At 44.0% G+C, this 12,187-nt stretch overlaps 1 protein-coding gene across 4 annotated transcripts in view; it reads right to left on the bottom strand.

Annotated features, from left to right (window-relative positions):
- The window catches only part of ATP11C (ATPase phospholipid transporting 11C), a 219,872-nt gene that overhangs the window by 77,726 nt on the left and 129,959 nt on the right, over nt 1–12,187 (bottom strand). For all 4 annotated transcript variants that reach the window (XM_055121800.1, XM_055121798.1, XM_055121797.1 and 1 more), the window contains exons 5-8: nt 10,948–11,055; nt 5,592–5,720; nt 3,164–3,267; nt 556–606 (exon numbers count right to left, since the gene is read on the bottom strand). In XM_055121800.1, coding sequence (XP_054977775.1) covers nt 556–606; nt 3,164–3,267; nt 5,592–5,720; nt 10,948–11,055 — 392 coding nt within the window. The remainder of the gene's footprint in view (nt 1–555; nt 607–3,163; nt 3,268–5,591; nt 5,721–10,947; nt 11,056–12,187) is intronic.

Raw genomic sequence — 12,187 nt, 5'->3', positions numbered from 1 at the left:
GGGGGATGATTGAGAAGCCAGTTCCTCGGAACTTGGCTTTCCAGGCCGACTGGAAAAGTTAAGGCAATAAATGGGATGGCAGAAGAAGGAAGAAAACTGTCTGGCTTTGCATGTGAACTACTCAAAAATGATTGGTCTCTCATTTGACTTAACTGCGTGTACTGCTCCTAGCATTTTTTGCACTTGTGGATTCCTCAACCAACCCCCAGGCACTGTTAGCCAGGGACGGTTGCCAATACTGCCAGCCACTGCTCTGATCAGGATCATGGGTACAGGTCCCAAAGCAGACCTGAGACTATTAGTGTTCGGAGCTCTGGTCCTTTGGCAACCCCTTCTGTATCACTTCCGGTACCACACAGCCCTGTCCCAAGAACCACAGACCCACCTGAACCACCCCACTAATCATAAGGCGAGTTATCTAAGGCTCAGTGGGAGAATAATGGTGACTTACTCTAAATTTATCTACCTTTATATTGTTTCCTAGGAAAAAACGTATTGGGGTAGTTTAACCTATTCCCAACCCCCGAGAGGGGACCGATGGAAGGAATGACTCACCTGGCAACAGCCTCAAGACTATTACTGTAGATACTGATTCGCCCGACAAACCTGCAAAAAAGAATCTCAGAGTCAACTGTGTTTTCTATATATCCAGCTTTTGAAAAAAAATCTATATGCCACAAATAGAGAATAAATCAAAATACAAAGAATTCAAACGAATGAAATCTCAGAAAGAACTCCGAAAAGCCGATTATATTTCTGAGGGGGAAATGTTATATTGATTATGTTACCACTAGCCGCCAGTTAAAATGGATATGGTATGTGGTATTTTCATTTGATTGAAAAGTAGTATTACAGAATAAAAGATAAAGATTTTCTTTTGGGAGAGAGGTTTGGGCCAAACCCAGGGGTGCTTAGGGCAGGAGGAGAGCTAGCCCTGGTTCTGTGTGCTGGGGAAATTCCTAGTGGCACTCAGGGAATATTATTCAGTGCTGGGGTTCGAATTGGAGTTAGCCAGAGGGGCTGCACGCAAGGCCAGTGCTTTTCCTCTGCCTCTTGCTCTTTAGCCCCCAACGAAGATTTTCAATTGATTTCACAGATTTTCTTTTTTTATTTTTCATTTTGGGTCATACCTGGCGATGCACAGGGGTCACTCCTGGCTCTGCACTTAGGAACCACCCCTGGCGGTGCTCAGGGGACTATATGGGATGCTTGGAATCGAACCCGGGTCGGCCGCATGCAAGGAAAAAGACCTACGTGCTGTGTTATTGCTCCAGCCCCTTTGCAGCTTTTCTTGACATTGGGCATGCACATACTACTGCTCTACACCTTACAGAAAACATGGATTTCTATTTCAGACTCATGAAGAGAAAGGGTTCAGGTATGAATAAAGACGCAACTTTCAAAACTCCTTATGGAGAGCACGCGTCAGGAACACGAGCTATTTCAGGGTCCCAGCCCCAACCTTGTGATTCCAGTAAAAATGTACATGTCCAAGAAGTTCCCCAATGATGTGGGGAGGTGCCATTGTCTCCCGATCACTCAGTGCGACCCACAGCGTGAGTCTTCTCAGTGCACCCTTGCTCAAGCATCTCGGAAACTTCCCACCTCGCTTTTGCAATTACAATGCAATTCTGGTTACCTTAGGTGCGGCAGAGGGGACAGTGTTTCAAAGTCACAGATCAAGAATACCCCATAGGATTTGGAGAAATTAGAAATAATCGTCCTTGTCCTAAAATGCTCCTTGACAATCTGGTACCTGAAAAACTGAAGGGGTGCCTGAAAGATACTGAAGACTGTATACTGGCCCAGCACCCAGGCAGAATCAGTCACTCCTTTTTTGTGAGCTTGTGGTTGTTGCATACTCACCTGTTACTTCACTGTGAGCGCGCTGGAGGCAAGGAAGAGCTGTTGGAGTTTCAGGTCCTAACTCACTACTTTCCAAGTGGATACAGAACAGGGGAAAAGGGAAGAGGGAGGTAAAGAGGAGGAAAGAGGCAGGATGCTGTATTTGCTGCAAAGCCATGAGTTTTGTTTTTCCACGGCTGGTCACTGGTGTAAACCACATCTAACCATTCGCTCCCCCAGGATCACCAAGAGCATTCATTAACAAGATAGCTGGCATGGCTAATAGATGCCATCTGCAATGGTGGACGAGAATTAAATTAATTGGGCCCCTTGGGGATTTAAAAAAAAACTGTTATTCTACTCTCATTAACACCATGTTCTCATCAAGAGACTAATCGGTTTCAAATCAAAGGCCCAATTGTTGACAGCCCACAATAACTATGACTCAGAAAAATACTCCACAAAGTCTAGCAATGTGGGGAAAGTCTAGCAATGCCGGGAAAGCATACTGTTCCTCTGCTTTCCTCTGCTCCCTCAGCTTCTTACTCTGGTAAAAACAGCCCATCTGCAATCTTCAGTTCATTATCAGTAGGAAAAGAAGGACAGGTGGTTACCAAAGGCATGGCCCTGGGTCCTCTTCTCTGTAATGTTGGACAAACACATAAAGGGTTTGAAACACAATTTGGTTTTAATTAATGCTGCTTAACACATCAGTCCAATAGGTGAGACTTATGGGATAAGATAAACTTAAAACCTGATGGATGGCACTGTTTTCAAATAACAAAAATAAAGGAACGATCACAAGTAAGACGCTTGAACCCACAATGATTTATCTTAGGCTGGGAGTGAATAAAGCTGGTTTGATTCATTTCCCTGCCAGAAGGAAGGAGTAGCTCATAAGAACACAAATGCGGGGCCAGAGTGATAGGAAAGCAGGTAAGGTGCTTGCCTTACATGCATGGCTGACCTGGGTTTAACCCTCGGCATCCCAAAGGGTCCCCTGAGCACTCCAGGAGTGATTCCTGAGAGCAGAGCCAGGAGTAACCCCCGAGCACTGCCACATGTGGCCCCTACCCCAAAAAGAAAAAAATAGTAAATGAGCCTGGAAATGGCAGGTGTTTTGTGTGTGTGTGTGTGTGTGTGTGTGTGTGTGTGTGTATGAATGTAACTCAAATAAACTGATGCTGGAAGTAGTGGGTATTGGGTGGGCGGGTTGTCTGTATGTGTGTATCTGTATGTGTCTGTGTGTATAAGAAAAACTGAAGGCAAAGTGCAACAGACCCGTGTAAGGGAGAGGAAGGGGACCAGGGGCTCTTACTTGTAGAGGTCGGGCTGTGGCTGTTCACATTCAATTGCTGCTCGGAGAGTGTCAATGGACTCGGCTGTACACAGTGCAATGGTATCACGTACTGCATAATGCGTCTGAATGAAAACCAAAGAAAGAAGAGCAGAAATTCAACTGTTCCGTCCCAGAAACAAACACCCGCCTGCCTGCAGGAATACCTTGTGATTGGGCTAGAGGCCTTGGCAGAGCACCACAGAGCCCGACCAGCATTTCTTGTTCAGTTGTATGGTATCAGCCTCCCACTTATTACAAATCATTAGATAACCTTGATGCAAGGGGATTTCAAGGAGGGTGAACCAAGTCAAAGATATTTTTGACACTGAAAACAGAGTTTTCTGTTTGCAGCATATATATCATTAATAGGAAACCCATAAAAATGCTGATGCAGTTATTCTTTACCTCGTATTTCCAGAACAGAGACCTGTTATTGGTATACAGTGGCATACAGAAAATATTCATAAATACATACTTATGAATCGAACACAGCTTTCTTTGGTAAGAAGAGTGCTAACACTGCCTGCAGCAAGCAAAGAAATCGTTAATAGTTCCATTACACACACAGCATAATTAATGATTCAAAAGAGGCTGGAGAGTGGCTATACATCATATGCTGAGCAGAAAAATGATGTGGCTTGCTTTGGCCCAACGGTGTATTCTGCTGGTGTATGTTTCAGACTTGATTCACCCAGAACTCAAGGCAGGCTTCGGAGAAGCCATCTATAAATCATCAAAGCAGCGCTAACACAGACTCAAAGGCAGCACCACTCACGAAGAAGGGCAAGCTGTTGCACAGCCTGCGGGGAATTTCTGGAACCATCTGAGCTATATTTAAAAACTATCTCCTAACTCAGAAAACCTCTGTACTTGCAGCTGCCTTGACCGGATGAATGTAATTGAACAATAAATAAATAAATAGATCACTGAAAATTTCCTTCCTCTAAAAGCAACTTTTTCCTCTATTAAGGGAATTGTTAGATAGCTTTCCGGATTTTTAGCTTGTCACTTTCTGACAGAATGTTTCCTGAACAGCTGAAATGGGACTGATGCATCACCCTGCAACTTGAGGTAGAGAATTAGTAAACTGATGGGCATTGATCTTCCTTTTCTGCATCCCTAGTCCTGGTCCTCAGTTCCTAAAGGAGTAAAGCAGTGAAGGAAGTCTTCTAAGGAGACAGAGGAAGGGGTACGATGATCCCCTTCCAAATGGCAGCATATAGAAGGCTCGTCTTTATGCCACGTGGAGCTCTGGACACTTGCCAAGAACCAACTGAGCCGGAAGATGCCCAGGAAATAAGTTCTCCTCCAGTTGGAGCAAATTTATTTTAACACATTTATAATTCTTCCTACTTGCAAGAAAGCAAACATTTGCCAAATTAGACCTTAAGGTATTATTTTTAAAAAGCAATCAAATTACTCTAGGCTAGATTTTCTATTTGCCAAGAATAAATATTTTTTAAGAGAAAATATCCAACCATTTTCAAATAAAAATAGATCCATCTGTAAGGGCAAAGTACTTGAAGCTATTTCTGGAGTTTTACAGTTTCACCTACAATCGCTCTCATTTTGTAAAAGCCTACATAAAATACTGAATGGGTTATGTCAACATGAAACACAAGCCGAGCTGTTCAAAGTGGGGTGGTTTTATTTAGGGTGTGTTTTCATCCTCGCCCACCACACCTTTCTCCCCACCAAACATGAGCACAGGCTTCCATGTTCAAAGACAATTACATGAACATTGGCCTCAGACACAAAACTTACACAAATAGAAAAGACAAAAAGACCAAGTAGGTAAAGGGATATTATTGATAACCTTTCAGTGTCGATATTACAAACCACAATGCCCAAAAGGAGAGAGAGAAAGAGAAACAGAGAGACAGAGAAACAGATAGACAGAGACAGAGACAGAGAGAGAGAGAGAGAGAAGAAAAGTCCCTGCCATAGGGGCAGGCTGGGGGGTGGGAGATGGGGGATGATTGGAGGGAACCTGGGGACACTGGTGCTGGGAAATGTACACTGGTAGAGGGAGGTTGTTGGAATACTGTGTGACTGAAATCTAATCATGAACAGCTTTGTAAGGGTCTACCTCACAGTGATTCAATAAAAAATTAAAAATAAATTGAAATTGAAAAAAGATCAGGGGAGAATGGAGAGGAGCACTGCGTGAGGAACAACCCTGCATTGTGGTTCCTTGTTGGCTGCTTGCATTGCATATCAAGACTCAAGACTTGGGTCAATTCCTGGTATTTACCTTCCCCCCACTTGCGTCTCTCTCTCTCTCTCTCTCTCTCTCTCTCTCTCTCTCTCTCTCTCTCTCTCACACACACACACACACACACACACAGAGGAAAAAAATACACTCTGCTTAGTTCCAAGTGTCTGGGTAAGGTTTTGTCCCGATTACCTTGCAATTAGACTCCCCATCCAGACTGGCCGTGGTAACATAACAGGTACCGTCACTAGTGCACGACGAGAGGAGTATAAGATCACAGGGGAAGGTTTCATCTGCCTGTACCTCCACGACATCGCCAACCTGATATGGAGAGAAAGAGTAACAGGAATGTCATTGTTGGAGATCTGAGGAGCCATTCATTGTGCCTTAAGTGAAAGTCACATCAGTCCCGAGAGAAGTGGCCTAACTCTGGGTTTTCTAGCACCACGCAGGGTCTGACACCAGATGAGAAGGGGTGTGGGGACATGACTCGATATTCAGAACCGCTCTGAGTTCCCAGGACACAGGATTCTCTGGGATCACCCAAGGACTGAACTGCAATCTCTAGATCAACAATTTTAGCACCCAGGAAGTCACACACTTTCTGGTATTTCTGGTGGAGGTGGTCTGTTAAGATTCACAGCATCCTTGGGGCTGGAGCAATAGCACAGCGGGTAGGGCATTTGCCTTGCATGTGGCTGACCCGGGTTCGATTTCCAGCATCCCATATGGTCCCCTGAGCACCCCCAGGAGTAATTCCTGAGTGCAGAGCCAGGAGTAACCCCTGTGCACTGCCGGGTGTGACCCAACAAGCAAAACTTAAAAAAAAAATGAAAAGATTCACAGCAAGCCAACTTCAAAATGTACCTGGCTTGTATGCCTGAAACTCAATCGTGGATAACTTTGTAGCTCGGTGATTCACAGTGATTCAGTGAAAAAAATATTAATGTGCCTGTCAAGAAGGCAGGCTGGGAGGTGGGAGGGAACCTGGGGGCACTGGTGGGGGGGAAGTTGACACTGGGACACTGTCTGCCGTTGGAAACTCAACTAAGAATAACTGCACATCCTGGTGCCTTAATAAAAAGATTTCTTTTAAAAAAGACAAAGATCATGAACACCTTCATGAGTGAATCAAGAAAATTTCCGTGTCTTAACGTCAGCACTTGATGAGCCCTGAGCGCATCAGAACTCAGCCTGCTTGATGTATATTTCAACAGCTTTCCCCTTACATGTGCTAACAGCTATTCCTGGGTCGGGCTGGTTCCTTTTATGGTGCTTCCAGGATCCAAGTTTAATGAGAGAGGCATCTGTGTGTCGATGGATCATCTGAAATATCTTCCCCACCCACCAAAGAGTTGACCTTTCAACCATTTATCCGCAATCAGTTGGATCAGCTACGGCAGCAATGAGAAATCATTTTCGACTTATCAGTCAGGACCCAAAGGTCAAGTAGAGGGAAAACCCAAGTCGCAAGTCATGAACTGTATCTATTGCAGCTTATTTCATAGAGTAGGGAAGAAATCACGAAGGCTAAAAGGCACGGCTTTGAAAGCTGAGTCTATGTCCCAGCTCTGGCACAGAACTCGACAACCTTAGTCAAATGCTTTAGATCAGTGGCTTATAACCTCCTGGGACCTGTGACTGGTGAAAATCAGAAAAATATCTCCTGGACCAGGTGGAAATAAGAACCATGACATGGAATAGGGTTGTATGTGTTGGCTTTAAAATCTAATATTATAAAAAGAAAAAGAGGGGGCTGGAGCGATAGCACAGTGGGTAGGGCGTTTGCCTTGCATGAGGCCGACCCGGGTTTGAATCCCAGCATCCCATATGGTCCCCTTAGCACCGCCAGGGGTGGTTCCTGAGTGCACAGCCAGGAGTAACCCCTGAGCATTGCCAGGTGTGACCCAAAAAGCAAAAAAAAAAAAAATTAAAAAAAAATAAAAAGAAGAAAAAGAAAAAGAAACCTTTATCTGGTATACCCTGTGTTCAGCAGCAATGTGGACAAGCAGAAAATTCCTATGGCCCAGTAAAATTCCGTGGAACAACATTTCAAAATCACTGCTTTAGAGGATACCACGGGTGTCATAGGATTGGGGCCAGCACGCAGTGATGACACTGATAAAATGTTTCACCAAGTCCCTGGCATACCGTAACTACTTGGTAATTGGCAGTACAATTATTAATAATATTCTGAAACTTCTATTCTAACCCATGGATACAAAGAATCCCTTTGGGGGAGAAGATAGTAAAGAATCATCTGGTCTGGTCCAGGGTCTCCCAACATTTTCCACACCGTGGCACAGAGAACAATGACAGGGACACTGGGGTACAGCACCTCAGATTGCAAGAAAGAGATGGGCAGGATGTTGGGATGGGAGAAATGACCTATTTGAGGCAGGAGTTGAGATTTGGCACAGATCTGGACAGGCTGGCTGTGAAATCCTAAACCAGTAAGTGAGACACACCTGCCTTCTATTTTGCAACACAGTTTTGCAGCTATTTCGAGACCTATTCAGAAACAATGTGATGTGCTTTGCCAATATCAGTAGCCAGGTGTGCCAGTGCCAATAATGGAACTTACTTGTAAATAATATTTTCTTGCATGGCAGAGCCTGGTAAGCTACCTGTGGCGTATCTGATACACCAAAATCAGTAACAAAGATGGGTCTCATTCCCCTGACCCTGAAAGAGCCTCCAATGGCACCATTGGGAAGGACGAGTAAAGGGAGGCTGCTAAAATCTCAGGGCTAGGACGAATGGAGACATTACTGGCGCCCACTTGAGCATATTGATGAACAACGGGATGACAGTGACAGTGATTTTCTTGTGCCGGGTCTCTCCTTTCTCATTTCTGTAAACACTTACGTTCCTTCCCCAGAACGACAATCTGCTGAGATACACAGAAGACTTTTGAAAGTTGACATCTCTGCTCCCTACAATGTACTTCCTGCCTACCTCCTCTGGGAACACTGCTGTTTTTTATGCCACTTCTCTCAACTCCAACTACACTTCTCTCAACTCCAACTGCATTCTGAAAGTAGGATGAAAGCAGTTTTCTTCAAAGGTCTTTTTTTTTCATCTTTGTGTTTGTTTTAGGCCGCACAAGGGGCCGCACAAGGGGCTGCTCAGGGGCTGCTCAGGGGCTGCTCGGAGCATGGTGCTGGGGGAACCAGACAGTGCCGAGAATTGAACCCCAACTTCCTGCAAGCAGAGCATGCAGTGCTGCCCTGGGACTCATCTCTGCATTCCTTCAGCACAGAGGAAAAGACCAGAGGCAGGGCTTGGGTGGGTGTGGTAGGACCCAAAGTACCCAACCCCGTTATAAAACTGAGCATCATTGCTCAGCATCAAAAGCCATGGTAAGGTTGCAGTGATAGTACAGCGGGGAGGGTGCTTGCCTTGCATACGGCTGACCCTGGTTTGATCCCCAGCATCAGATACTGTTCCCTGATTCTGGTCAGGAGCAATTCCTGAATTACACAGCCAGGAGTAAGCCCTGAATACTGCAGAGTGTGGCCTCCGAGCTCCAACCCCGCCAAAAAAGAACCAAAGGCATGGTTGAAGAAGACAGCAGTACGGGGCTTAAGGCCCTAACTTGCCTTGCATTCAGCAGAACTCAGTTCAATTCCCAGCACTGTGTGGTTCATGAGTTCCATGAGGTGTGGCCCCCAACCCCCTCAACTCAAAACAGATTTTTTCTAATGAAGAAACAAAGGCAATGCTAATTAGCAATTAGAGTTGATTACTATTTTACAGAAAATTGGAAAGTTCAGTCAGTTAGAACTTGGTCACTTGTGCCCCTACTTTTCCGTAATATATTTTCTTATAAATCCCTTATGTCTAAAAAAATTATGCTTCAATATTAAATAAAAATAATGTTCCCCCCAAACAACGTGCCAGGAGTAGCCCCAAGCACCACCAGATGCTTCTCCCCAAAAGTCATAAAACCTCTTTTCAACATTAAAATAACCTGATATGGAGAATTCCAAAATATTATTTGCAGGAAAATGTTTAGGAAGAAATAAACTATAGCTGGTTGAATAAAAAATTAAATCACTCGAGACCATGAAAAGACCCTAGAAGATCTTCCATTGCTCATATAATGTCAGATGGTGCCGCTGCTGTGTAAAAACAGTCTGGCAGTTCATGAAGAGTTAAACATGGGTTACTACCAACCCCCGGTAGGGGGCCAGAGCGACAGTTCCGGAGGTAGGGTATGGCGAACCCAGTTCAGATCCCCGGCATGGTCCCCCGAGTACTACTGTCAGGAATGATCCCCGAGCAGAGTTGGGTGTGGCCCCAAAAACCAAAAACCAAACAAAAAAAACCCTAGGCACACAGAAAGTCCTCAAGTAAGTTAGTCCTTCACTTCAATCGTGGGATTCTTACCTCAACAATTGTTTAAACACCATCAACCTCATAATGAAATGATGCGGAACAGGGCATTATTCAAAGATCTGTTTGCAACCTACAGTGTGTTTTTCATATAATGTTTCCAAGAACCTCTCAATGTTTAGGTAGAACTTACTGCATATCCAAAAGAACTAAAAACAGGTTTTCAAACAAATGTACAGAAATACTTATAGTGGGGGCTAGAGCGATAGCACAGTGGATAGGACATTTGCCTTGCATGCGGCCGATCCTAGTTCGATTCCCAGCATCCCATATGATCCCCTGAGCACTGCCAGGAGTAATTCCTGAGTGTAGAGTCAAGAGTAACCCCTGAGCATTGCCAGGTGTGACACAAAAAAAACAAAAAAAATGCTTACAGCAACATCAATCCTAATAGTCAAAAGGTAGAAAAATGGCCAAAGGCATCGAATGAGAAATGGAGAAAGCAAGTGGATATTCTCGTCACAAAATATTATTCAGTCACAAAAAAGAATGATGTACTAATATGTGTGCCATCCTATCCTAACCTTAAAAAACACATCACATTAATGGGGCTGGAGTGATAGCACAGTGGGTAGGGAGTTTGTCTTGCACGCAGCCGACCCGGGTTTGATTCCCAGCATCCCATATGGTCTCCCGAGCACCGCCGGGAATGATCCTTGAGTGCAAAACCAGGAGTAACCCCTGAGCATCGCCGGGTGTGACCCAAAAGGCAAAGAAAAAAAAACACATCACATTAAGAGAAGCAAGACACAGAAAAGGCCTTGAAGTGAATGCCTCATTTTTTTACATGAAATATCTAGAATCTGTAAATCCATAGAAACAGAAAGAGGATTAGTGGTTTCCAGGACCCACGGCAAGAGAGGAATGCAACCAGCTTTCTTAATGGCTATCAGGGGATACTTTTTGAGGGGATAAAAATACTTTGCAACCACACAATGTTGATGGGTGTACAATACAGTGATTATACTCAAGGCTAATGAATCCTATATATTGAAGCCGTTTTTAACTACAATGAAAAGAAGAATAAGAACCAGGTAGCTGCCTTGCCCGTGGGAGCGCTGAGTTTGATCCTGGCACTACCCAGTTCTGGGAGGACTGTCAGGTGAGTCTGCCACCTGCCAACAAAGGAATGAACGACAAACCGCTATACCTTGATTTTTTCACTCTCTTTTCTCACTCGCTTTGCATTTTCAATAATGTAAACGGTGCTCTTGTTGACCTCATTATCAGCTCTGTGCCGCAGCCAATCCTCATATCCCTAAGAGGATAACAAAACAACGTTACACACAGAATTCCAGCCAGAGAGTGACATAAAGATGTTAATAACATTCTATAACCCCCTTCACAAGTCACCAGGAGATATTCTCTTATGATCTTAATTCCCACCCAGAATGCTCAAGGCAATGATGTCCCCTTTTTCCCCACACAGCAAAACCAAAGATCTAGATGCAAAACACCCCTCAGGTAAATACTTTCACTGCATTAAAAAGGTTCCTCCATTTGACAGATAAGTATGGGATTAGAGTCTTAATATTCTCCAACTCAGAAGGATGATGATTTTGTTTACTAATTCCACTCTTATTCAAGTTAAAGTTACATTTCCTCTACTCTGAAATGTTCTCTATTTTTTAAAAAAATCCTGGGCTTTATTCTCTTATAGATCTAATTACATATATTTTTTTGTAGTACAATGCTACTGAACATCTTTGATGACACAGAATTCCTCCCCTAGAAACAGAGGCTAAATCAGGCAAGTTAGGATGATTTCTGGCAGAGAAACTGAATGTTAAGTTTTACAGCTTGACAGTTCAACTTCTCTACCAACTGATAAAAGAACACATGAACTGGTGTCCAATTTTTAGCGTCAAAAGTAATCAAGGAAAGGTCTAATGGTTCATTTTCCTTTGGGCTTTTAGTCCAGAGTCAATGCAGGCCAAAGAAAGAAGGAAGGAGGATGTTCTTTTGTTTGAACATGACCTTCTCTCCTTTTGCACATCGCTTTGGGTTTTTCCCTTTATAATAATTTATGTGCCCTTTCAAGTAAAACTGTTTGAAACAAAATCTCTTGATCGCCATCCCCTTTTTTGCTCGGTGCTCTATTCATGTCTGCTCTGCCACTCCGTGACAATGCGAGGCTGCGGCTCCACGGGACGCTGCCTGTGATGCCAGCGAGGAAAGAAAGGCCCTGAGAGCAACTAGTGGGAGGAGGAAAATCAATCAATAAGAGCTTCTGAAGTCCATACAGGCTATTCCTGGAGGCAGCAAATTTACGATGTTAAAGAAAATAATCCTAAGAGTGGCAGGAAAAGAACATTCCAGAAATCTTTATTTAGCAAACAAATACTTGATAAAACAAACGTGCAGTTCTGGGTGGGCAAGATTGAAGACCA

The sequence above is a fragment of the Sorex araneus genome, chromosome X (assembly GCF_027595985.1).
Source record: "Sorex araneus isolate mSorAra2 chromosome X, mSorAra2.pri, whole genome shotgun sequence".
Classification (NCBI taxonomy): domain Eukaryota; kingdom Metazoa; phylum Chordata; class Mammalia; order Eulipotyphla; family Soricidae; genus Sorex; species Sorex araneus.
Note: the sequence above shows the minus strand (reverse complement) of the source record. Positions and strands in the feature narration are given on the sequence as shown.